The sequence below is a fragment of the Erpetoichthys calabaricus genome, chromosome 16 (assembly GCF_900747795.2).
Source record: "Erpetoichthys calabaricus chromosome 16, fErpCal1.3, whole genome shotgun sequence".
NCBI classification, from domain to species: Eukaryota; Metazoa; Chordata; class Cladistia; order Polypteriformes; family Polypteridae; genus Erpetoichthys; species Erpetoichthys calabaricus.
In genome coordinates, this window is record NC_041409.2 from 34,419,293 (window position 1) to 34,447,064 (window position 27,772).

At 43.1% G+C, this 27,772-nt stretch overlaps 1 protein-coding gene across 1 annotated transcript in view; it reads right to left on the reverse strand.

Moving 5' to 3' along the window:
- Window positions 1-16,629: 16,629 nt before the first annotated feature.
- aven (apoptosis, caspase activation inhibitor) overlaps window positions 16,630-27,772 on the reverse strand; it is a 235,900-nt gene continuing 224,757 nt past the window's right edge. The window contains exons 4-6 of the mRNA XM_028821691.2: window positions 22,216-22,311; window positions 17,211-17,496; window positions 16,630-16,905 (exon numbers count right to left, since the gene is read on the reverse strand). Of these exons, the coding sequence (XP_028677524.1) occupies window positions 16,793-16,905; window positions 17,211-17,496; window positions 22,216-22,311 (495 nt within the window). The 3' untranslated portion in view covers window positions 16,630-16,792. The remainder of the gene's footprint in view (window positions 16,906-17,210; window positions 17,497-22,215; window positions 22,312-27,772) is intronic.

Below are 27,772 nucleotides of genomic sequence, written 5' to 3' on the forward strand. Positions count from 1 at the left end.
GTTTGACAAATTTCTGAAATGCAGCATTTTTTTGAGATCTTTCTAATCGGTGTCATGGCCTATTCGTGTTTCTTGTACGGTCTCCTCATGAACTGAGATTTTAACCTGTTCCAATGATTCTTTCACGTCTTTAGCTGTTACTGTAGGGTTCTTGTTTAGCTCAAGAATCATTCTGTGCTGTGCCTCCCAAGTTATCCTGACTCAGCGCACACGTCTAGAGAGAGTAGCCACAGTATATACTGTACACAGTTTGTCTAACTGTAGACTGAACAATATCTAAACTCTTTGAAATAACTGTGTTACGCTTGGCAGCTTTATGCAAATCAACAATTCTTGATCATAGATCTTCAGAGATGTGTTTTGTGCAACGGATACTTCATATCGGCAGATGCTACTTGTGAATAGCAAACTCAAAAAATGTAAATATTTTTAATAAGTCAAAGTATCAGCAATCGTGTCCAGACTCCTCTTGGCATTAGTTGAAGTCATCAGTCTAGGAGTTCACGGACTTTTTCTAAGCTTCATCTGTGAATGTTGAACGTTATATTCAATACTGAGTGTACAAGAACAGCACATTCATTTCTGCATTATTAGTTGAAAGTACGACACACTGCTTCTTCATTCTTGTAACTTAGATGAAGATCACATCATATTTTAAGACAAATTTAGACATAAATGTGGTTATTCCCAAACTTTTTCTTGCCCCTGTAACCTTGAAAAAGCAACCCACCCCAGACAGAGCCATCACCCGCGTGTTTCCGAGCTCCCAGACATGAAGGATTTTCTCGGAGTGCCAGGTGGTGCCAGCCTGCCCCTCCGTTGCTCCCACCCGCAGTGCTGCTAATGATCTGCACCGTACAATTTTCTTCTACAAGGACGCCTGCCTATTGTTTTTCAAGGATACGGCTAATCCTGAGGGGAGTTCTGTTTCCTTCGCAGTCCTCGTTACTTGAGCTCACAAATGACTTTGGCAGGTCAGCAAAGCGGGATTTGCTAGGTCAGTGTTTCTACAGAGCTCGTAGTAGGAGTGCGGCTTTGAACTACATGGGGGAGGAAAGCTAACACACTGCTGCTGCTCAGGATCCTCTTTTCTTATGTTTGGGTCCTCAACTTGTTTGTTTAATCCTGACATGAGCAGCCATAACTAATGTGGAGTTGAAAGTTGTGTGACTGAGTAACCCACCAGAACATTTACTCACACGTCCCACTGATATCTTCAGAATCAAGCGCTCAGCACGCGGGACACTCCGAGTGCTAAAAGGGGCTCCTTCTTTATGGCCGGCTGATGATACCGATGATGTTCAGAACAATTCCTTCAGTTCACTTGTCCAGCGCCTCCTGACTCAGCGGTACGAGGAGACCCCCACATATGATATACCATACAACGGGACTTGATGTCTGCTTATGCAAGCTTTCCCCCATATTTTTGGCCCACTAGCCCTAAAGCCCCTCATTTTTAGGCCATACTTCCTGCAGGGTATGACACCCTTATGATGAAGAGTAAACTAATAGGCGTCTTCAGCACAGATGAGCAGAAGGCCTTGAAGTCGTGCAGGCCATGTCACCCCATGATGGGATACAAGGGGTCAAGTCGCTGCTCTTGGCATGTGGTGTGTTGTTTTACGTTATTTCAAGGTTGCTGGGCACACAGATGATCCTTTTTAGATATTCGGTTCCTTTACGGTGGTCCGGCCCTGTAAGAGTCACAAATCTCAAACATAAGCACGTGGGTCTTGTTTTAGACGAGTTCAAGGTCAGTGATTGCTATTTTCATGTTACTTTTGATTATTTTTTTCTATTGTAATTGAAAACAGAACACATTAATCTTATACATCGAAGGACACATTTTAATATTTCAAATATTCTTCTTTATTATGTGCTTCTACCTCAGGAAGTAGATCATTACATTTTTTAAGAACACCCTTAATTAGAGCGACTTCTACTAATTGAAACTTTCTTACTTGATCATGCTGCTTTATTTATTTATTTTTCTCTCCTGTCATTCGTGTAGGCCAGTGTTTCTTAACCGCCAGTTCATGGACCGACACCAGTCTGCTGAAATGTTTTACCAGTCTACGAAAAAACTCTGATAGATGCTGCATGCCACGTGTTGTTGTTTTCTTGTATCCTTCAAAATTAGGAACAATCTGTTTAAAAATATTCAGGCCTTACAGCCAGGGCAGACTCTCACTCCATCCATCCATCCATCCATTTTCCAACCCGCTGAATCCGAACACAGGGTCACGGGGGTCTGCTGGAGCCAATCCCAGCCAACACAGGGCACAAGGCAGGAACCAATCCCGGGCAGGGTGCCAACCTACCGCAGGACACACACAAACACACCAAGCACACACTAGGGCCAATTTAGAATCGCCAATTGACCTAACCTGCATGTCTTTGGACTGTGGGAGGAAACCGGAGCGCCCGGAGGAAACCCACGCAGACACGGGGAGAACATGCAAACTCCACACAGGGAGGACCCGGGAAGCGAACCCAGGTCCCCCAACTGCGAGGCAGCAGCGCTACCACTGCGCCACCATGCCGCCCAGACTCTCACTCCTCAAGATCAAAATCATTTCCCAGCTGAATTTTTATTACAAATCACCAATATACCTTACAATTTTTCAGCAAGTAATTGTTTGTCACGCTGTCATGCCCTAAAATAAAGGATATTTTCAAAAACATTTCAGCATTTCTAAAAGGCAAATTGTCGTGAACTAGGAGTCCCAAGCATGAAAGATTTCCAAACTCTTCCAATAATGCCCACTAGAGGGGGATATCGCTAACAAGCCCCGGCTAGTAATAAGGCCAAGTGTCACATTTTTGTCACCTAAAACCTTTATTCTTCACAGATGATATTCCACACCCAATGAAGCTCTTTTAAGCACAAAGGCAACAGAAATCAAACAAATCAGAAAACAAATTTTAAAAAGCAAAGTCAAAAACCCAAATAATTCACAGTAAACACAAGGACACTCCCGACTCCATTGTGTATTCACAAAGAACTGTGAGGAACTGTGGGAGACCCTCTGGATTTATAGGGAAGTCCCTGGCAGTGATTGGCTCTTGTGGGGACCACCTACAAAATACGCAGAGTATACCACAGGCACACACAGACAATACAAATAATAACACACATAAACAACAAACGTCCCAATAACATAACATACATCAGAGACTTAAAGGATGAATTTGAAGCCCAGAACCCTGGCTGAGACATGACACGATTCACAGCACCGCTGGCCAGAGCCATGGACAACGCAGAATTCTACAATGTGGTCTCTTAAAGAAGAGCAGAAATGATTTGAATTGAGGAGAAGGAGATGAAACATCGAGCAGCAACACAGCAGTTCTTAAACCAGGAAATCGGGCCAATCTGCCATCAGCAGGCCAGAACAAAACCCTAAGTAGCTGTCAAAATAACGCGGCCAAAGAATCGAATATCAGGTGCTACACGAGTCGGTAACAAGCCAAGTCCACACTCATTTAATTTATTATATCACTCGCCAAACCAAAAACACGGAGTCATTAAACAAAACAAGAAGTCTTCAAACAATAAACACATTTGCCTTCTTCACAGTGTGGTGCAAAATTTGAGACATGGTTGATGACAAACGCAAGTCATCGCTAATGTGAAGCTGCATTTCATATCGGCCGACAGCGTGTGGCAGCTCAGTCAAGTACTGTACAATGGTCATTATGATTATTATTCCATATCAGTAAAACCGATTATCTTCTTACGAGTTCACCGCTGCCCGGCGTTTCCAAAGCGTTCTGCCTTTGCCTGGCTGTGTGCGCCCGTTTCAGCGCGTCAGGACAGATAGCTCACGAGTTCTCCCAAATCCTGCTCAAGTCAGCAGTAGTTTCCTGACTTTGGAGACCTGACTCAGTGCTTCTCCTCACACTCACCATGTGCAGGCCCAAATGTGTGGCACTCCAAGATCTCCGGGCCAGTTAAACTGTGTGAGACCCTCGATAAACGCGGGCACAGGTCATCACCACTTCTCTGTGGAGAGGAGGCGCAACCACCAGCACGGTGAACTTGCCTTTAACCAAAATGTAGTGTGGGAGACGGCCGGCTGTTTATCCCGGTCAGCACCCCAGGCCGCTAGATGGAGCCCCCCCTGTAGCATGGGAGTGCCCCAAAGACCAGCAGAGAATTACGGACAGTGGAGTTTTTATTCCCAACCCTGCTGGACACCGTGGGGCCCACCAGAGGACGCTGCAGGGAGGCTCAAGGACTTATGCCTGCTCTATAACCCGGAAGCACGTCATGATCATATGACCAGAAGGAACGACGTGTTTTCTGGGTTGAAGAAAAGGACTTTTAATCTGACCCGGAAGTGATAAGGACTCATGGACTGCTGGGCTGGAGTCACTTCCGGGTCGGAGAGTATAAAAGGACTATGGGAAAGCCCAGACGCTGAGCTGAGCTGGGAGGTAGGGTGGCAAAGTGTCTGGGAGAGGAGGATTGGTATTGTGATTGTAGAAGAAAAGTGTGTATTGATTATATGAGCAGTGTGGAGTGGAGGGTGCTCAGTGCACGTTATTGTTATATAATAAATAATAATCGAACTTTTACCTGGTGTTTGGAGTGGTACCTGAGGGTTCAAGGGAGCACTAATACGCTCTACTGCTACAGTAGGTACGAAATTTAAACAAAGATAAACAGGACGTTACTATCTATTTCACTCCTCTTCTGGAGCGATTCCACAAGATTATTCAGATGACGTCTGGCTAATTGGAGTCGGCATACAGGTGTGCTGCAGTGAAGCAGATAAAGACACAAGATGAGCAGCAGGTCGCTCAAAAGGCAGAAGCAGTCTGGCCCGGAATCGCGGTGTTAAAAACCAAGAGCCGTTATAAGAGAAGGTCCCATCGGAACATCAGAAACATTTAGACGAGAGCAGGACATTCAGCCCAACAAAGCCCGCCAGTCTGATCCACTGAATCAGTTGAGCTTTGAAGGTCCTACAGTCCACCTGCGACTTGGTCATGTACTCCATGTGTCTGACGGTCTCGGTATGAAGAAGACCAAAGGGCTAATGACGTGTTGTATGACCATCAGCACACGTATGTAAGACCTTCACTGTACTTTGCACATGTAACAATAATGTCCCTTATCAGGATGACTGGAAATTCAAATAAAAAAATAAAAATATTTCTGTTTTAGTTATTGGCTGTCGTTCCTCTACAAACATAGAGGGCTCATGTCACTCGTACAAAATGACATTAAGGCAAACGCAGCGGTGTGTATGTGACGTGCCATGACCGAGTATTCCTAGTCTTACTGTGGAGACTGCTGAACTGCTTGAAAACAATTTAAAAAAGAAACATTTGAAGATCAGGGTCAGTTTCGTTGTTTCTTTTTGAGTTGAGTGCACTTCGTGGTGATCAGCAATGTGACAGTCGTGGTAGGCTGCTGTCATTGATGGTGGAGCTGGTGCGTACATCAAACAGTCCAGGCCAGCGTTTCTCAACCCGCAGATGCTGGACACCCTAGCTGGGTCATCAGCTACTCTTTCAAAATAAACAAATGAAGAAATGAACCACTGCTTTAATGTTTTGGGTGGGCAACAGACTGCAGATTTCAGTTGTGCACCAAGTCATGATGGGGAATTGAAACAACCGACACAAGTCCAGTTATGAGCAGATGACAACTTGCTAATTCACCTCACGCTTCCTTAAGGAAGCCAATGAACTTGGACAAGTTCTTCAAGTTCCCCATAGCGCCACCTACTCTAAACTCTTCCAATTCCCTGTTGACCTCACAAGGTTTCTCCCAAAAACCCGAGCCAAACAGGAACACACACAACGCGTGATGTCTGAGGTATGCGTTTACTTTTACCGTGAAGTGTGGCGGGCAGTGGCCATTGAGCGTCATCTGCTGTGTGGTACTACCAAACAAAATCATGAAACCTTCAACTATGAAGACATTTGGAAACAAAGCACGCTACTTACAGAAATAACTTGTGTGACTGTTTGAAATGAAAATCTTGAGGATTCATAGAAACCATTCCAGCGTGTTTGTTCACTCGGATTGAATTGCCAAATGTAATAAAGTGCACACCGTTACAGAACAGCTTGTCTTGTCTTGTGCAGTAGATGTGTGCACAGAAATTCTAGACGATTCACCTGCCATCATACTCAGACACATTCCCCTCTGCAGTCCCTTCACTTAACCCTGATTTTGACAAATGTGTGAAATTCAGACCAGCCCAGGTGATGTAATAAGACAGTGATTCAGTATTAAACACCCATGTGTCGAGTTACTTTTGGATGAGTATGTGTGTATCTCCTCTATTATGTGCACTGTATTGAAATGTTGAACATGAGTTTACTGTTACTTGTTAATATCTGCCATTCAGATGAAAATTGTATCTTTGTTAAAATTACTGCTAATTCAGTAATTACTGAACAAAAATCAATTACACTAGGTCCCATGGCCAGAGAGCTTGAGAATCGCTGTTTTAGGTGACATCTCGTTGTAGCCAGTAATGCAGACTCAGTGGTTTGTTTGCAAATGGCAACTAGCGTAACTGGCACGAATTAAACACAGAAACTCACAAACTGGAATGCCACAAGTACAATGGAGACAATGCTGCCACAAGGACAGAAGAAAGTGGACGTTCTCGGTCAATCCAACAGAGGTGAGGCCTGCATATCCAATGGCTCATCTTCATCACGGCAGTACAGAATGCAAAAAGGACGCTCTGCGGCTGACCACACCTAGAAATCATTCACCCTGACGTCGGGGCTGTCAGTTAAAATGGCTGCCTAAATGCACCGAACCTGTGACTCTTTGGAAATGTGAAAGTCATGAGGCCATCTGCTATCTCATTTCTCAGACGTTCAATCTGAAACCCCGACGGAGACGAGATTCTGCCTGTGCAGTTGTTACGAGTGCCTGGCTCACCACATCAGAGCTGCACGGTCCACCGCTGGGCACACCTTGTCTCTGTTTTTCCATCTTGTTACGCGTGCCTGGTGCCCAAATAACACACAGATATGAGATACACATTCAGTGCCATTTCTGGACCCTAAATGCAGGCGCTCCTAAACTCTGATTACGATGAAACCCCTTTAGATGCTGTTGTGATGTAAGATTTTGCATTGAACTTGATAAATATTTTGTATGTCTTTATTTGTAATTTAGGCAAAGGAATGTAATTTAGTGTTACATTAGTGAGAAGCATTCATGTTTACCCCCCCCCCCCCTTTAGGAATGGGTCTCTTTGAATTTTAGGACAGAGTGGGGGGGGGATGTGCCTTAAACCAGTTTAGCGAGTGTTTCTCTGCTAAAGCCTGTCTGTCACCCCCACACAACGCCAGGCTGCCTAACTGCCAGGCTTTACCTTAACATATGGTTTGGGGGGGGGGGGGCAGGTGTGTTGGTGTTCTGTTCCCCCATTGGTCTGAAGTATGGCTGTTTGGAATTGGCTTGGATCAGAGGCCTTTAAGTACCATGACGTCCTATTGGCTCTAGGGGTTGGACAGATCATCTATAAATCTGCTTGCTCAACCGCACTCTGTCTCTCTCTCTCTCACTAACATATGATGAAGAAGTATCTCACACCATGAACTGACAAGAACAACACAATGAAGAGCACAGCTCGGCAGCCATACTGAACATGCATATGGCCTGTTCTGAAGAAAGCTGAGCACCAGTGATGCCTTAACTAGAGACATTTTAAGTAACTAACAAGTCTGTGTGCCGCCTGAAACTACACATCACCATTTATCAGGATGCATGGGTGCCAATATTCAAATGTACTTTGCATATTGTTATTATTTATGAGTATTACCAATAATACATTGTTTAAATTATAATTTAACTCCTACTTGTCTTTTACTATACCTAATTGCCTGAGGTTATAGATATAGAAGGGAAGGTGGGGAGAAGTTATATACAATAATACCTTACTGTATAAACAGTGGTAAGTCTGTGGGATTTGAGGCGTTCTGACAGAAGCTACATCTTAATAATACAAAAGGGGAAAGTGCAGCAATATATTACTCTACCAAGACAAAACAGATGCCAAGCGACCCATCTTGTCCCACTGCCAGGCACCAGTACCAGTCTTTCGCCACAGCACATCACAAATGTGAGCACTTGAAGGCCACAGCCCTTCTCTTTTAAGTGCGTCACTCTGCATGCTCCTCAAAGTTCAGTTGAAAAACGTGCTAAATAAGAAACGCCATCCGCCCTTCAAGGGCTGACGCTCCAGGGTGGGACAGTTTAGTGCTCAGTCCTCCAAATGACCTTAGCGGAGTTCTGATTACTCAAACAAACGATTCAAATCACTCACCCACATTCATTTAACTCCATATTTCTTGCATTTCATTTATTTGACTTGTTGGCCCTACAAATACCTTTGAGTTTAAAACTCTTACACAGAGAAATTATGAAATGATAACAAACCAAACCCTTCCATTTTCTGCGCCTGTTTATTCAGGGTCCTTGCCCATGCCAGTGTATCAGGTAGAAGGTACAAGGCCAGCTCTATGGGGTGCCAGTCTGTCACAAAGCAGATTTCCAATTTCACGGTCATCCTCCCCTACTGGGTGCAGCTCTGTTGGGAAAGGAAGGCTAGAAACGCCCACCTATACCACATCCACACTGGGCTGATTTGACCCCAATATCCTGGACTAGTGAGGTCAGCAGTAAACACCGTGCCACACACATGAGGCAGCTGGCAGCATATTATACGATTTACAGTTGCTGTGCCCAGCAGGGAGTGCCAGGTCCGAGGCTCTGAGCCGCACTCCCTAAAGACCATCCATTTCCAGCACCACCTCAGAGCCAAACGGTGACAAAATAACCACAACAACAGGAACACAAAGAATAAGTTTACATTTAGATAGTAAAACAGAATCTTTTAGGAGTCAGGAGGCCGTGATAATAGTCGGCAGATGAACAAGAAATGCTTTCTCATGGATTCTTGCAGCTCAAGAATGAAAACAAAGGCAAGCAATGCACCGCGTTGTGATAGTGATAATAATAACACTGCGGCTTTAAAATATATACGGTCAAGCTTGGGTCACAGAGTTGCACAGGAGAGTTCAGAAGGTTTTCTAAGGAGTAGAAACTTTATTGCTGTTCTGGCAGATACTGTATAAACACAAGTCTCTTTCAGAGACGATCTTGCCTCACAAGGAACAGCTGTCAAACCTGACACATCGACCCCAATTCCTGCTCAAAATTACACAAAGTCTTCTTCATCAAGGGGGTACAGCGGCTCGGAAGCAGCAGCCGGAGCAGAGGGAGTCTGGGGAAAGAGGACAGGAGGGTGAGAACACAGGACGGCCACAACTCGGTCTTTAAAATGTTCGAAGCCCCACATGAGGAGCAGCTGATCCAGCAAAGAGGAGCTGAAGAGTGTGTTTATTTGTAATACAGTTTAAGAGGGGGTCTCTGAAGGGTGGCTAAGTCCCCCTGTGCCAGCGGTCACAATATATACTGTATATTAAATATGAAAGAATAATTTTTCATGTGTGGGCTATTTATACATGTGCAAAATGTATTACATACAGTGAAAATTATTCATCTTTACTGCTGCCTACAGTTGGAAATCACATCATACTTAACGACTGCAGTTTCAGGATCTTGTTGCCTTGAGCATATCAGATTGCAGGACAAAAAAATCACAGACTGCTTCACAATGGCTTATCAGAGTTTCAGATTTTCACAAGAATCATTTTTTAGGGTTGGGAGTCCTAAAGCACGCAAGTTCCAAGAGAACTTCCAAAAATACCCACTAGTGGGGAAATCCCATTAAAAACCCCAGCTAAATATAAAAAGGGCCACAAAGAACCTTAATTAAATAAAATAATTTTTCTTCACAAAAATGCTCTTCAGCAACAATGAAGCTCTGTGGACCACAAAGGCAAATGGATTGTCAACACAACCCAAATCCAAATACAGAAAGACAAAACAAAGTCAAAAACAGAGCATGTAGTCAAAACCCAAAAATCACAATAAGCGTAGAAAACTGCAGTAGCTCACCCCCTCTTGGAGGACCACTCATATAACACATGGAAAATGGTGCAAGCATAGAAAACAAAGAAGACAATAAAGAAAAGTAACATGAACATACCTCACATAAAACAAGACTTTGAACCCCAGCCAAGTGAGGCACCCCGGCTGAGACATAACTACTGTATGACGAGCTCGTAACATTCTGACCAGGTCAGCACCTGTACAAATGGTTTTCAGTTATGGGGAGTTCAGTGGCAGTCTCTGTCTGCTTTTTAGATTTTTCATTCTGTCATGGCACGGCAAACACGGAAACACTGGCATTTCTTGTCTGTCCTGTCTGGCACTTTATGACTTGTACTTCTCATTGGCACTCAACTGTCACACACACGGGGGCCGTCACTATGACTTGAGATGACACCAAACCTGTTATGACCAAGTCACTGGGCATGTCACACTGCCACAGTCCCCAACTCGCTAGGGAAGAACTGAACATTTCCGGAAAAGTCGTGTAGTGTGACAGGGGCTTAAGAACTTTCAGCTATTGAATGAACAAAATTAATTAACGCCATTAGGTTTGGATTACATAACAGACACAAAATATTTCAAAAACTATCAAACAGAAGCACTCAACTATGAAAGTCAGAGGAGCTATTACAGCTGCAAAGTAAAAATGTCATTGAACTTTTAAAGTCATAACTTCCAATACTCACTGGCAACTTGTTTACACGGTTACCCCATGTCCTTCACGGGGCTTAGGGGCCTGCAAATGTGAAAATCCGCACATACGTTTGGGCCCCGCACCTCACCTCATCTCATTTTGAGCCGACAAACAAAGTGCACAAGCCATTCCTGTTTCGACATTTTGATAGCCACTGTCTGACCAACTGGATGATGTGGAGAAAGAAATTGTATATATTGCTTATAGGAATTATTGTTATTCTCATTATACTGTACTGTTTACTTAAGTTCATCACCTTCCCTTGTTCTCATTGGTCTTCTTCAGCTACAGTTGGGACACACGTGGCATTTCCTACAGATTCTGATTTTTCATTTGCTTTTTGTATATTGTAGCACTGTGATTCATCTGATATGGATGAAGTATTGAAGCATTACCCTTCATTTTAGTATAAATCTTAAAACTGTTAATCCATTATAAATTGAACTGATTATGTAAAAGCAGGTGCTGCGCATGTGGCACTGACCTTTGGAAAGGCAGTTAATAAAGAATGGCACAGACGGGCAAATACGAGAAAGGGGAATTCAGCAAATTGTGCAAGCCTGTAATGAACTTTGGTAAAGTTGTGCCACTGTGGCAACACCTGATGGTAAAGGAGCACAGAAAGAGGGAATGCTCTAATGGCGGGGTTGGCACCTGGCGCTTCACCTGAACTTGTCCAGTGTCTTAATGCTGCAGGCAGAATTAGAAACAAACCCTTTAATTCTGGCTGTCGGTTTTCTCCACAACCATAACCCTTACCAATAACAAATTCTAAGACAATACAGTACAATTATAAACATATCATCAAAAAGAGGTAAACCGACATGTAATTAGAGCACCGCATACTGCACTCTACTGTGACAGTAACACGCAGAGTCTCCACGCCTGCTGGTACCAATGGCTTCATATACTGTACCTTATTATCGACTCATTAAAGGAATACCCCACCCAAAAACAATATTATTTTTAAATGTTACTTACCCCATGTACTTTGTAGTGTTGGGGTGTCTTTGTTTAAATATTCAAACTCAATGACACCCAGTGGTGATGAATTCTGGACAATAGCAAATAATGCGAAAAACGTCTAAAACAGAAAGAAATTCGTCACATAATTTGTGTTGCATAATCCACACGTCTGATATCCATTTGCATGGTCAAAATGTGATAAATTAGTGCATTTTGTGTTAAAATATGATTTACAGTTACTCACTTGATGATCTGCCTCATCCCCTAATTTACGTGTCATGAGTCAAGCATTGTGGGAATGACATCTGTCCTGTTTACTACTCACAAAATAATTTCCATTTAATTATTGATGACAAAACACAAATAGGCAGATCCACAAATCATAAACCCACGAACTGCAAGGGCTGCGTGTGCCTACCACAACTAAGACTTAAACACTGATGTCTATATAATGCCTTCTGCAGAAAACTACCAACTCATTATGCATTACACAAAGACACGAGAGAGATCTTAAATCTTGCAATTTTCCAAAAAGATGCTGCAACAGGACCACTAGTGATGGGGGACTTCTGATTGAGTCTTTTCAGTGAATCAAATGAACGGATTCATGAGCACAAACAAATTGATTCAGCGGAGCTCAACAGCGTGCTAAAGCACAAGCGTGTCTGGCATGAGGCCGCCAGCATCTTGCGTGTTGCTGGTAAACAAGAAGCCCCTGAATCAGAAGTCTCAGCTCGTTTGGGTCACAAAGAAGTCACCACCTAAGAATCAGTCTAACGATTCTCACTCATTTGATGTGTGAAAGAGTGATCAGGAGCTGCACAGGTCGCATTCACTTGTGATTCTGCAACACAACATCTTATTTTAATTATGCAACATAAATGTGTTATCATGCTTGTGTATGGAAACAGGACAACGGAATGTGAATTACCGTGGTAAATAAATAATTATCTACATAATCAGTTATATACAGTCATATGGAAAAGTTTGTGAAACCCCTCTTAATTGTTTGGATTTTTGTTTATCGTTGGCTGAGCCTTCAAAGTAGCAACTTCCTTTTAATATATGACATGCCTTATGGAAACAGTAGTGTTTCAGCAGTGACATTAAGTTTATTGGATTAATAGAAAATATGCAATATGCCATTCATCCATCCTCTTCCTCTTGTCTAAGATCAGGTCACGGGGGCAGCTTGAGCAGAGATGCCCAGACTTCCCTCTCCCCGGCCACTTCTTCTAGCTCTTCCGGGAGAATCCCGAGGTGTTCCCAGGCCAGCCGAGAGACATAGTCCCTCCAGCGTGTCCTGGGTCTTCCCCGGGGCCTCCTCCCGGTTAGACATGCCCGGAACACCTCACCAGGGAGGCGTCCAGGAGGCAATCTGATCAGATGCCCGAGCCACCTCATCTGACTCCTCTCGATGCGGAGGAGCAGCGGCTCTACTCTGAGCCCCTCCTGGATGACTGAGCTTCTCACCCTATCTTTAAGGGAAAGCCCAGACACCCTGCGGAGGAAACTCATTTCAGCCGCTTGTATTCGTCGTCTCGTTCTTTCGGTCACTACCCATAGCTCATGACCATAGGTGAGGGTAGGAACGCAGATCGACTGGTAAATTGAGAGCTTTGCCTTGCGGCTCGGGTCCTTTTTCACCACGACAGACCGATACAGAGCTTGCATCACTGCGGATGCCGCACCGATCCGCCTGTCGATCTCACGCTCCATTCTTCCCTCACTCGTGAACAAGACCCCAAGATATTTGAACTCCTCCACTTGGGGCAGGATCTCTCTACCAACCCTGAGAGGGCACTCCACCCTTTTCCGGCTGAGGACCATGGTCTCGGATTTGGAGGTGCCGCTTCACACTCAGCTTTTAACCGATCCAGAGAGAGCTGAAGATCACGGCCTGATGAAGCAAACAGAACAACATCATCTGCAAAAAGCAGTGACCCAATCCTGAGTCCACCAAACCGGACCTCCTCAATGCCCTGGCTGTGCCTAGAAATTCTGTCCATAAAAGTTATGAACAGAATCGGTGACAAAAGGGCAGCCCTGGCGGAGTCCAACTCTCACTGGAAACGGGTTTGACTTACTGCCGGCAATGCGGACCAAGCTCTGACACCGATCGTACAGGGACCGAACAGCCCATATCAGGGGGTCCGGTACCCCATACTCTCGGAGTACCCCCCACAGGATTCCCTGAGGGACACGGTCGAACGCCTTTTCCAAGTCCACAAAACACATGTAGACTGGTTGGGCAAACTCCCATGCACCCTCCAGGACCCTGCTAAGGGTATAGAGCTGGTCCACTGTTCCACGACCAGGACGAAAACCACACTGTTCCTCCTGAATCCGAGGATCGACTATCCGACGGACTCTCCTCTCCAGGACCCCCGAATAGACTTTTCCAGGGAGACTGAGGAGTGTGATCCCTCTGTAGTTGGAACACACCCTCCGGTCCCCCCTCTTAAAGAGGGGGACCACCACCCCAGTCTGCCAATCCAGAGGCACTGTCCCTGATGTCCATGCAATGTTGCCCTACCAGGGGCATAAAGCCCTGGACAACAAAGCTCCTAGGATCATTGGGACACGCAAACCCCTCCACCACGATAAGGTGGCAGTTCAAGGAGGGGTTTGCGTGTCCCAATGATCCTAGGAGCTCTGTTAGAAAAATTAGACAGGTGCATAAATTTGGGCACCCCAACAGAGATATTACATCAATACTTAGTTGAGCCTCCTTTTGCAAATATAACAGCCTCTAGACGCCTCCTATAGCCTTTGATGAGTGTCTGGATTCTGGATGGAGGTATTTCTGACCATTCTTCCATACAAAATCTCTCCAGGTCAGTTAAATTTGATTGCTACTGAGCATGGACAGCCTGCTTCAAATCATCCAATAGATTTTCGATGATATTCAAGTCAGGGGACTGTGACGGCCATTCCAGAACATTGTACTTCTCCCTCTGCATGAATGCCTTTGTAGATTTCGAACGGTTCTATTCAATAAGGGCGCGCACAAAAAGGCGACCTTCAAAAGGGCAACTTCAATTGAGCGCCGAATAAAGGCGCGCGTGAATAAAGGAGCGCTTCAAAACGATGACCTTCGGAGCGAATTAAATTAATTGTCCTTGATTATGCTAATAGACCGCATCTCGAATATCTACGTGGCATTGCACATAATCTACAGCTTCAAGTGTAACTTGCTTTCACCTTTTTATACATTCAGTCATTGCCTTAATCTAATTTTCTGTAATTTTGAAAACAACGAAATATAGAGAGCTTTAGAAATAGTTCGTTAGAAGTTCATGCATTAATTAATTGGATGTTTTAATATTCTTGCTTTCACCTTTTTATACGTTCAATCATTGCCTTTAATAAATTTTCTGTAATAATTTTGTTGCGTTTGCCTTTATTCGCTGCGCCCAATTGACGTCACCCTTTTGAAGCACTCCTTTATTTATGCGCGCAGTTATTCGGCGCTCAATTGAGGTCGCCCTTTTGAAGGTCACCTTTATGTGCGCGCCCTTATTGACAGATAGCATTTCGAACTGTGTTTTAGGTCATTGTCTTGTTGGAATATCCAACCCCTGTGTAACTTCAACTTTGTGACTGTTGCTTGAACATTATTCTGAAGTATTTGTTGATATTGGGTTGAATTCGTCTGACCCTCGACTTTAACAAGAGCCCCAGTCCCTGAACTAGCCACACAGCCCCACAGCATGATGGAACCTCCACCAAATTTGACAGTAGGTAGCAGGTGTTTTTCTTGGAATGTGGTGTTCTTTTTCCGCCATGCAAAGCACTTTTTGTTATGACCAAATAGCTCAATTTTTGTCTCATCAGTCCAAAGCACTTTGTTCCAAAATGAATCTGGCTTGTCTAAATGAGCATTGGCATACAACAAGCGACTCTGTTTGTGGCGTGAGTGCAGAAAGGGATTCTTACTCATCACCCTGCCATACAGATGTTCTTTGTGCAAATTGCGCTGAATTGTAGAACGATGTACAGATACACCATCTGCAGCAAGATGTTCTTGCAGGTCTTTGGAGGTGATCTGTGGGTTGTCTGTAACCATTCTCACAATCCTGCGCATATGCCGCTCCTGTATTTTTCTTGGCCTGCCAGACCTGCTGGGTTTAACAGCAACTGTGCCTGTGGCCTTCCATTTCCTGATTCCATTCCTTACTGTTGAAACTGACAGTTTAAACCTCTGAGATGGCTTTTTGTAGCCTTCCCCTAAACCATGAGACTGAACAATCTTTGTTTTCAGATCTTTGGAGAGTTGCTTTGAGGATCCCATGCTGTCACTCTTCAGAGGAGAGTCAAAGGGAAGACAACTTGCAGTTGACCACCTTAAATACCTTTTCTCATGAGTGGACACACCTGTCTATGAAGTTCAAGGCTTAACAAGCTGATCCAACCAATTTGGTGTTGCAAGTAATCAGCACTGAGCAGTGACAGGCATTCAAATCAACAAAATTACAAGGGGCCCACATTTTTGCACAGCCAGTTTTTCACATTTGATTTAATTTCATACAACTAAATACTGCGTCACTAAAAATCTTTGTTCGGAAAACACCCCAGTACTCAGATGTTCCTAGGAAATGAAAGACAGACCACTGTTATCTTTTTTATTGAAAGTAAATTATTATGCAGGCTGAGAGGGGTTCCCAAACTTTTTCATATGACTGTATATAGACATTAAGAAACAATGAAATTATTTATATATACACACATATTCTATATATCAAAATAATGTCCTAATTATTAAACGTGATTAGAAGGGGACCAAACAGCACGATTCACCCTAACAGGTAGTTCAAAAGAGATGAATCAGTGAAGTGACTCGAAATGCCCATCACTACTGACCATGTGAATAATGACGACTGTCGCATGAGGTATTCCAGGTTTCGCACAGGCAGCTTAAACTTAAGTTGCTCTAAATGTACAAAATGAGATGACGTCATCGAGATACTGTTTCTGTTTGAAGCCATTTTATTGACTAGAGTGACAGGCACATCTGGAGACAACAGAGGATGATGGTACATTCAAGCAAGTCCAATACAAAATGCACACACTAGGAGACATGGCTGAGAATTTGGTGCCCTGATGTGATCTGAACCTGCTGATGACAGTTAGGAGATCATGCTGTCAAGCCACTCCTCCAGGTCATCCTCAGTCAATTCTTTTTTCTTCTTCTCCTCCATTTGAGATGATGGTGGCTCCAAATCCTTAAGTTCTTCAGCTGCTGTGGTGGAAAAAAAGTTGGGTTTTTTTAGATTGAGAATAAAAATGGATAAACTTTGAACACGAGACAACAAAAATGTTTTTTCTAAGTGGCTACACTGCATCAGGACTCGCTCAAAGCCAATGCTTCATGCGTTTCCCTATTAAAGTTGTGTTCATCCTAATCTAGGGTTTAAGAGTCGCCAGCAAACGTAACACAAATGAAATCCAATGCAGGAAATTTGAAAAGCAAAAAAGCGACCACTCTGTTTTTAAAAATCCATGCAGTAAATATTCAGGCTACATAAACCATAAGAAAATTCTTACTTTGGGTTGCAGAAGAATTGTCAACACTCTGTGTGACGTGGGTGATCATCTCTGGGGGCAGAATGTCTACAGTCGCTGAGAGGGGGGACTCTAAATGAAGCAGAATGTCCAGATCTTTGTCAAGGTCGTCCACTTCTGGCTGAGGTGGAACTGCAGACACATCAGAGGGTTGTGAAAGGGAAGGAGCAGGCCTGGGCAGCTCTGGGGGGGCACTGAACTGCCCAGCACTCAACGGCTCTTTGCTGCTATTCCAGGTCATGTGTGGGATGTCAACTGGAACAGACTCCTAAACGGCAAACACAGAATTGTAGATGGCAGAGAGAAAAGCAGAATGAGGGAGCCGTGAATCAGCATTATGTTACTGCAGGAAGCTGGCACTGAGTCTCTTGATTCAAGCGGTTATCATGACCCAAACAATTCGGTGACAGGTTCCTACGGATAGCCATTGTGACCCGAAAGCAAGAGAATTCATGAACTCCCTGCACGTCAGCCAACCCACACATAAGGGGGGACACACACTGGATTAAGTCATTTCAAAAAGTTAACATGAGGCCGACCACAGATATCAGCTTATCACACCATTTCTGTATTTTATTTGATGTAGAAATGCTGGTAACTACAACTAATGTGAAGCATATTGTTAAAAAAATGTTATTTTGATTCATCTGCAGCCTCAATGTTTGCTAATATTCTACACAGTCAGATCACGTGCAGTTCTTATCCTAATACGTTGAAAATCTACAAGTTTTATTCTCTTCTTCTAAATGCAGCTCGCTCAACAGAATGCCTACCAGAAATGTCTAGTTAAACTTGTGAGGCTTTTGCAGAATTTTTAAAACACAAAATAAAAGATATTAAATGTAATATACTGTATAATACATCCCTCCAAAGTCATTTCTGCAGAATAATGAAATCCTCGACAGTCTCAACGGACACTCAGACAAGTCACCGTTTTCACTGGATGCAATCACACAACTGAACTTTCTGTCCTGCCGCCACTGCAGAGGAACCATTGGTACCGACTACAAATAAGCAGCAGATCTCCGCTCCTCGCTTTCCAAAGTGCTTTTAGCCACATCCTTCCTTTCGCTGTGTCATGCACTGGCTGTTTGTCACAAGGGTGACGTGTGCCAGCTGAGCCACCAGCCCAGGCACACACTGCTAATTGTGAAATGTCAGTAATATCCACACTCTCATTAAAAGCACCACTGAAAATCCAACTTTCTTTCAGTTCAGCAATCTGCTGGCACCTGACATTGTCTGCCATTCCTCTTAGCCGCCGTGCAGCACTTCCAGCACTAACAGGCATTTCTTTACTCCTCGTCAGCATTGTGCTTTTGTTTGGTATGCCAACAAATGAGTCCCCTGCTGCACAACACGTCCTCCATCACTGAAGGGCTTAGCTGTGCATCAGGCGACCTTGTAACTTGCACTTTTACCTACTCTTGAATCACCAGCCAGCTTTCTCGTACAAATGTTTGCTTTAAGGAATGACTTATTTTGACTCAGCATCATCCTTAAACGTGCCCCGATGTCAGGTCTCAAAATGTCATCTTGCACTTGGACACTGATGTACGCTCTCATAGTGTGAAGTACACACAGCTCAGCCATTTGGTTATATAAACCTGCACTCGTATCGCTCTCATGGCTGGAATGGCCAAATAGCAAATTTAGCGCCATGTAAAACTTGGCCTGTCTGTCATTTTGGCTTGTGAGTTAAGAACATTAGTTTGCCAACATGCCAGAACTGTGACTGGCGGTAATGCTCACGTTGGGAAGGCAGACATTAGGGGCAGAACTGGCTTACTTTGGGCCAAATACTTTTAACAAATCAGCCGCACATCTTAATGAATTCGCTAAAAACTCTGCAGCACACAGCAGCTAAATCCACTGCTGACAAGGCTCTGCCCACAGGATGTATTCCTGAAAATCAGAAACAATTCCTCCAGTCCGTGCACTTTCAATAGCCAGGGTTGCAGTGTCTCATTTCTCCTCATCTATTACAAAAATACATAAAACAACTAAGAAAAGACAGGGAAAAAGCAAAAGGAACTGAACAAAATGACAACACTGGGAGCAAATTAAAAGCTAAAATTGCTGTTATTAATTCTGGAGCTCAGCAGCATAAGGTAGCGGACGCTTAATGATTAATTTGTACGTTGTAATAAGTGCTGCGACAGACAGAACTGTTACATCTCACCCAGGGTTCATCTCCTGGCTGGGGTTCAAAGTCTTGTTTTATGTCTTTGTTTTTTTATTCTATTTTGCGTCATTGAGTTCATGTTTCTTTTGTTTATTGCCTGCTTTGTTTTTAACACCTGTGTCAGGTTCCATGTGTTTTGCCAGTGGTCTCCTCAAGACTCAGGGGCACCATTAATCACCTCTCTCCAAAGTGGGCTGAATATCTCTTGGTGACCCTAAATTGAATTAAGAGGCTTTCATGATGGAAGGATAGACTCACTTCACTGCCCATTATGGAGTCTCCAAAAGACACAGGTTATCATGGGATATGCAGAGTATTCAATAACTGCACATTCAAGTTGGGCAAGAACATTGCTGTCACCAAACTAATTTGTTACCTGTGCTGCTAGTCTGGCGTGAACGATGAACCAGTTAATCTAGTATACCCAATTAAATCTTTCTTGCCTTCAGTGGTGTGCTGAAAATGAGTGGGAATACATTTAAATATGCAGATCACATAATGGATGGACAGGTATTTCAAATGGAATGCAGAACAATTTCTTACCTGGCCAGGTGGCCATAGTGGAAGGACAGCATGGATGGAGGTACTTCCTAGCAAGGATGATGTCCCAGATGAGGACAAAGACTAAAGAATGGACTGGGGAGTTAGTCTACCAAAGATAATCTAATCCCCATTACGATAGGTGGCAGTAGTTCTCTGGCATGGTCCAAGGTTGGACACCCACAGGGTTGTGTGGGACCTGTAGTTCTAAAAAGCTGCCCTATTGGGGTCTCTTGGTGTGGCCACAGGGCACTGCTGCCAGAAGACCTACTTGTTTTGTGGAGTTTCCACATGACCTGGAAGTGCTACGGCACTCTAAGTACTCCAGGGTCTAACATAAAGGAAGTTGACTCACCATGATCAGGGAGTCAGTGTCGGGAGGCAGAGAATAAAACAAAACTCTTTGGAGGAGAGGAAGAAGTGAGGAGGAACTACACTTCTGTGTTTGTGGTATTTTGATTGTGGTCAGCTGTCTATTAAGGTACTATGATTAATAAAATGGACACTATTTGAACTTGTGAATATGTTGGGTGTTATTATGTCTGGGGTTTGGGACTGGGTGCTACCCCCTACTGGTTACATTGGCATAGTCAGCAGTATTCCTGGCCATCTGCTGGCAGGAAGCTGTATAAATATAAAATTGCGTAACTAACCCGCAGACCATTAACTCAGATACTTCCAGTTCTGGCTTTCTTAACACAAATGGGCAAGAAAAGGATAAAGAAAAGTAGTAAACTGGGAGGAGACAGGTGTCCTTTGGATATCAGGGCACCTGGATGAAATGTGAACAGTCAGCAGGATAGCTGGCAGCTGCAATGTTTGATCCCTACGGGCAGATAAAACACTTAGACGTGCAGTACGGCCTCTCTGGAGACGATCCCCTTGGCGAGGACGGAATACAGGTTACGTGTCGTTGAGAGGCTAAAACCAATGAAAAGTTGTTTTGGGGGATTTTTGATATAACTTAGGGAGTTTTAAGTTTCTTTTGAAAGTGTCAGTCCCTTTTGGGCCACTGGAGCAGAGATTAAGCCTGATTGGAATGAGGCTTTTCCAGGCAGGCAAATGAGGCCCACTCTGGCCAGTAAAACCTCTTTTTGGTCAATTTAAGAAGCCTCACCCCATTTTTTCGGTGTATTAATAGACCTTTACACCGGTTTTGTTGTCAAGGTGTCTCCTCACTCATACTATCACTGGTGGATGCTGGGGAGCAACTGTCTAGATCTGGGCCTACAGAAATACACAGGTTGTTCCAACTCTCTTTCCCAAGCTAGGGGTGAGAGATTCAGAAGCAATGGTGGTCTTATGATCATTAAGGTCCACCCTGCAGTTCCAGATCTCTGGTCTGAGCACCTGGTGTTGAGAATTTAACAGGTTTGGTTACCTGTTGTAGGCCATTGTTTCACGGACCGGTCATTAACGTACTTAACCCTGCTGCTCAGCTCTTCAATGAAACCTTTAAGCTGCTAGTGTGAGTCCAGAAAAATGTAAGAATCTTGACTAAACAAATATTAAAAAGTTCAACTTATTAAATAAAACACAAAAATAAAATACAAAGATAAAAGAATAAATGTGAAATAGATGTAATATTAAAAAGAATATTCTGACAATGGTTGGGCAACAATGACACAGGCTCAGAACCTCCTGTTTTGCCTCAAGATGATCTTTCAAATCTCATTCTGTTTATCTCAGAAATTCTTGCTCCAGATTTTCCTGATCCTCCCGATTCTTACTTAACTTTTTGGCCCACCATGGACTTTCCCTTCTGAGAGAGTGTAATGCTTGAAACAATTTATTTTTATGTCTAACAACTCATAACAGATATAATTAATATATAGTTTTCTCAACATAGGTAATATTTACTTATTTCTAATTACACTATTATCCAAAAAAGCAAAGCTATGATTAAAAATCTATTAATTATTTCAAAGCATAATACTGAAAAAAGTCACTAATTAACTTTTCAAGCAAATCTTCTAAAAAAAAAAAAAACATAAAAAAAGTTCAGTTAGTTCAGATCTTACTAAGGCAACGACAGAACACGTTACACTTCAAAAGTTGAGATTTGGAAGCAGAATTTGAGAAAAAAAAAAGTTTTTCTAAATTTCACAGATGGTGCTTCTGGACTCCACTGGACGGTGTGGCATTTGCATTCAGCACATGAGGATATTCTAAATCTAATCCTGATGCTACAAGCAGATGAACATGCAGTCACTCTGTACCTAATAGTGGTCCGCGCCCCTCCTTAACCCCCAGCCCCTTTACCTGGATCAGTTCTGGTTCCACATTTAACCTGACGTGAAGAGGAAGCTGCTGAAGACTTTCGGCAAGTGACTGACAGTCAACAAACAGAGTCGACATCTGGAAGGAAAGAAATATCAAACATTATGGCTGCATTTAAAGCGCTCTAAACATGAAGAGGAGTTCACAGGATGGTGGAGCTGATAAAGTAGCTAAAGGAGTCCGTTTCTGCCAAACACAATATAAACATAAAGGACACAAAACACTGAAAAGAGAAACCAACAGCTTTTAAAGCATAAACGCTGCTACTTCAGAGGAAAAAACATAAACAGGAAAGCAAAAAATACCTGCAAACGAGCCTAGCAGCTAAGAGAGTGCAGCTAAGTGACGTGTGAATGGAAACAAGTCCAGCTACAGTGTCGCTACAGCTACAGCTCTTAGCATCCCTGGACTCACCTTTCTTTATTTTAGTTTATGTTGTAATTTTGCTTGATTATTTTGTGACTTTTTTCTAACGTTTTTGTTAATTATTTATTTAAATATCTCATTTTTATTTTATTAATTATTTTGTTTCAGGACGCCGAGAGTGTGGAAGGACCGGGGTAGAGAGTATTTTCAGGATAGTTTCTCCCCCAGGCCGACAGAGGGCAGCCCCCTAGGTTTCCAGTGGGATCATGGGTCATGAGCATGGGAGCTCAGCCCTGCTGGAACCCGTGGCCACCGACAGGGGGCGCATGGACATTTCCAGGGCCTTATTTGACCACACTTCCGCCACACCTGGAAGTGCTGCCGGAAGAAGCTTGTTGGGCACCTGGAGTCCTGCCCTATAAAAAGGGGCCAGTCCCACCATTCAAGGGCCAGAGTCGGGAGGAAGAAGAAGACAAAGCCTGAGGAGGAGTGAAGGCGGATGGACAGGCGGCAAGGAAGGGAATGAAAGGAGTGTTGCGATGTTGCTTTTGTGCACTTTTATTATAAATAAACTGGGGGTGTTGAACCTGTGTCCTTCCTGCCTGCCTGTGTCAGGGGTTAGGGCAGCTGTACACGCCCGGGCTTCACAGGGAGCAAGTGCAAGGCCTAGTTTAGTATTTTTCAAGTGAAAGTTATTTCCTCACAAAAAAGCTATATGCATTTGCCTTACAAAATTGTGTTTCAAAGTTTAGCGCTTTATACAAATTTTTTAAATTATCTTGCCAGAGTTTTACAACCTTAGAGTATTGAGCATGGAGGAAAAGCTTAAAAGCTTACCAAATACAGTGGAACCTCGGTTCACGAACGTCTCGGTACACGTACAAACCGGTTTACGACCAAAAAGTTCGCCAAACTTTTGCCTCGGTTCACGACCACACACTCGGTATACGAACAAGCCAGGTTCCCTTTTGGTTTGTACATGTTCAGTCTCTCCTGTGCAGCGAGCAAGACAGAGAGAGCGTGACACACACACACACACACACACACACACACAGGACGTGCGAGAGAGAGAGAGCTGCACGCTTAAGGTAGGAAGGCAGTTAAAGAATGCACTGGGCTTGATTTTGTTTTCACTTCTGTTTACAGTGATCGGTTCGTAGCGTGCATTGTTGCAATGTTACTTTTCTTGGTGGTTTATTACATTACGGATTTTTTCAAATGTTCATTTTTTTCCCTGTGCTTAAAACTCATTAAAAAAAAGTGTTTTTAGCCAGTGGTTGGTAGCACTATAGCGCAAACTATTTCAGTGTTAGTTTTCTCTGTTGTTCAAGGTTTTCTCAGTGTTATTCAATGTTTTTACATTTAGTTTACTATTACGCTGTGTATTCTATGGTTTAATTAACTATATTTGTGCTTAAAAACTTAAAAAAATATATATTTACATACAGTTCGTATAGTCTGGAACGGATTAATTGTATTTACAGTAATCCCTCGCTATATCGCGCTTCACCTTTCGCAGCTTCACTCTATCGCGGATTTTATATGTAAGCATATTTAAATATATATTGCGGATTTTTTGCTGGTTCGCAGATTTCTGCGGACAATGGGTCTTTTAATTTCTGGTACATGCTTCCTCAGTTGGTTTGCCCAGTTGATTTCATACAAGGGACGCTATTGGCAGATGGCTGAGAAGCTACCCAACTTACTTTTCTCTCTCTCTCTTGCGCTGACTTTCTCTGATCCTGATGTAGGGGGATTGAGCAGGGGGGCTGTTCGCACACCTAGACGATAGGGACGCTAGTCTAAAAATGCTAAAAGATTATCTTCATGTTGCTACCTTCTGTGCAGCTGCTTCCTGAAGTGACATGCTGCACGGTGCTTCGCACACTTAAAAGCTCAAAGGGCACGTATTGATTTTTGATGTTTGTTTTTCTCTGTCTCTCTCTCTCTCTGCTCCTGACGGAGGGGGTGTGAGCTGCCGCCTTTAACAGCTTTGTGCCGTGGTGCTTCGCATACTTAAAAGCAAACAGCCCTATTGATTTGTTTGCTTTCCTCTCTATCTTTCTGACAGTCTCTGCTCCTGATGCGCACTCCTTTGAAGAGGAAGATATGTTTGCATTCTTTTAATTGTGAGACGGAACTGTCATCTCTGTCTTGTCAAGGAGCACAGTTTAAACTTTTGAAAAAGAGACAAATGTTTGTTTGCAGTGTTTGAATAACGTTCCTGTCTCTCTACAACCTCCTGTGTTTCTGCCCAAATCTGTGACCCAAGCATGACAATATAAAAATAACCATATAAACATATGGTTTCTACTTCGCGGATTTTCTTATTTCGCGGGTGGCTCTGGAACGCAACCCCTGCGATGGAGGAGGGATTACTGTACATACAATCCTATGGGTGAAATTGCTTTGTTCACGACCAAATCAGGTTATGACCAGAGTTTTGGAATGAATTATGATCGTGAACCGAGGTTCCACTGTACATTTATTTTTTTAAAATCCAGACGGTTGTCGAGTGCTGTCTCACGTCTTGTGATTACACACATTGTAAAATAGCTTATACGTGTCATTTTTGAACAAAGAAACCCAATATTATGAGATTTAACCTTTTTAAAAGAAGACCAGCTTACAACCCATTTTGCTCTCCTGTGGGTGCCAGCAAGTATTTGTGCATGTCTGCTATCCCTGTTGCTACCTTCAGACAACCAGACGTAACGTTGAGTGACTTCGCTGTAAGGTTCAGAGCAATGCACCTCCTGGTTATCTAAGATTCTGGATAACACACAGCAAAGCCTTCTGTTCTAGATGTTCCTGAGTGTGTACGACTGAATTAAAGGTTTACAGTCTCTCGTGTATCTCATCGATGTGATTTCTCCTTAAGGTATGGGCCCGCGTTGGTTTGGAACTCTTTGGCTTTAGTACTTGTGTTCGTGACTGGGATTTCCTCTCATTCACCTCCTGGTCAGGTTAATATTTAGCGCTGCCACATTCCAGGCAGGTAGAACAAACCTTATGGATTAAGCTTAAAGAGCTTTGTGGTTCCCTTCCTTAAGCATGTGATCTAATTCATATTTACCTATTTGCTGTTATACTACAAGCATTCCTTTAAAAAAATACAAAAAAATGTATTAAAAACAATGTAGCCTCGTTAACGTTATGTTTACCTCTGGAAAAATGAGTCAAGAGCTAAATTTTTTCAACAAGAAAAACTGTCATCATAGGCTTGTGTAACAGAAACATGTAAATACCAAAATGTCAACATAAATCCAGTAGTAAGGTTTGTCCAGTGTCCACTGCTGCAGATTGAGTACATGTCCTTCATGAGACACGTTTGGAGACGGTCACCAATGCCCGATGTCACTAACGGGTAGCAGACACTCTTCTTATATTTTTCTGCTGCTTGCACATGAGCGGGTAAGAATTTCAGTGCCAGATCCACACGACTGACACACCTCTTGTGTTACACCAGGCAGCTACACTGAAAAGCTTAGTGACTTCTACCTTTCGCCTGACATGAACAACAGTTATGAATTGTGAACACTGTCTAGGGAGCTAAAGTCTTTCTTGTCTTTCCACTTGATCACAATCTTTTTGCCCTTTCATTACGCACCTACTTGCACCACTTCAGGCAACCAAATTTCCCCAGGCATATCACAGCGGTTCAGTCGTGCAGTGCCATATGCGTCAGTTTCACTATCTGTGTCAACGTCTGATGAGCAGTTGATGTTTTCATCACTGTCACTTGATTTAACTAATGGTTCAGTGTCAGTTTGGTCTAAAACTGGCTTTACATGCCATCATGTGTTGCTTGAAGGCTGTGCCCCAGTAATGAGTATTGATGACCTACTTTAGAGCATATAAATGTTTATGATTTTTTGCAGCATAACATTATTTTTATTCACTAGATGGCAGCACAAAACCGTCCTGAAAGTTATTCAATAATAAACACTGTAAAGCAGATCGTTACATGCCCCCCTGAGTCTGACTCGGGCTTTACCGTACTAACATAAAATTCTAAGCTTGGGATTTGTATAAACCAAAATTTCACTGTAAAATTGAATATTTAAAGACCTTTAAACAGGAGCAGACTACTTTTAATTTTATGTAAACAGTTGTGGTGCTGCTGAGTTAGGTGACTTCCTCAGAGTCACACAACAAGTGAGAGGTGGAAAGTGAACTAACGTTCAGGACACACTGTGTATATAACCTACTAACCACTCCCTTGCTGCCCTTCCTTTACACCAACAGCAATCACTGCCTTTAGGTCTACGGGAAGTCTTACAGAATATGTGGTACTCCTTTCATTTTCAAATACCCACTGAAAACCTGTCCTCCTTCGGACACGTTTTGGCAGGTGCTCGAAAAAACAGGAACATATGGTGAAAGAAATAAGTGCCAAGCATCGACTGGGCACAAACTACAAATGACTGTTTGGCTGCACTTCATAATTATCAATACCAACCTATTCACTGGATATTAAAAGCAACAGCTGGCTCCTCATGATGATAATATTAAGGGTCTTCCACCGAGCACTGCCCACCTCTTAGAGACACGCAGGTTAGGTTAACTTGCAAAGCTGAATTGTGGGTATGAAATTTACTGTGCACCCAAAACTCTCTGCTATGCGAACATGGCCAGTAACTCCTGTACAGACTCTTCATTCCCTATAAAAATAATTAAAATATCAGCCAGCCAGCAGGCAAGTGCACAAAACACGATTTTAAGAATTCATTCTCTTCCAGCTGCTGCCGAAATTTCGAGCATTTAACATTGCTAATACTTTTGATTTATTTTTAAATATAGTGAGAAATCTTGAATGCTTCTCTCTCATCTTATTGTTTGCTTCTTTTCATTTAATGTCTGAAGGAATAAATGATGCAATGGCACTGAACATCACACTGAGGAAGCGTACATGAGAACTTTTCTTTTTTAGGTGAGGCATGACCACTACCCTTACAGAAGTGGGACATTATTATTACTAATTAGCAGATGCATGTATTCAAAGTGACAAACCATATCTATTTATGGAAAGCAACAAAAAGCTTGGTGTCCACACCTGGGTGTAATATCATCCAGCGTCCACAAGAGGGCTGCAGTGTCTGACAAGGAAACGTAACAAGACTCACAAAGAAAGAAACGCACAAAATACGCAATGCGATCCAAACAGACAGAC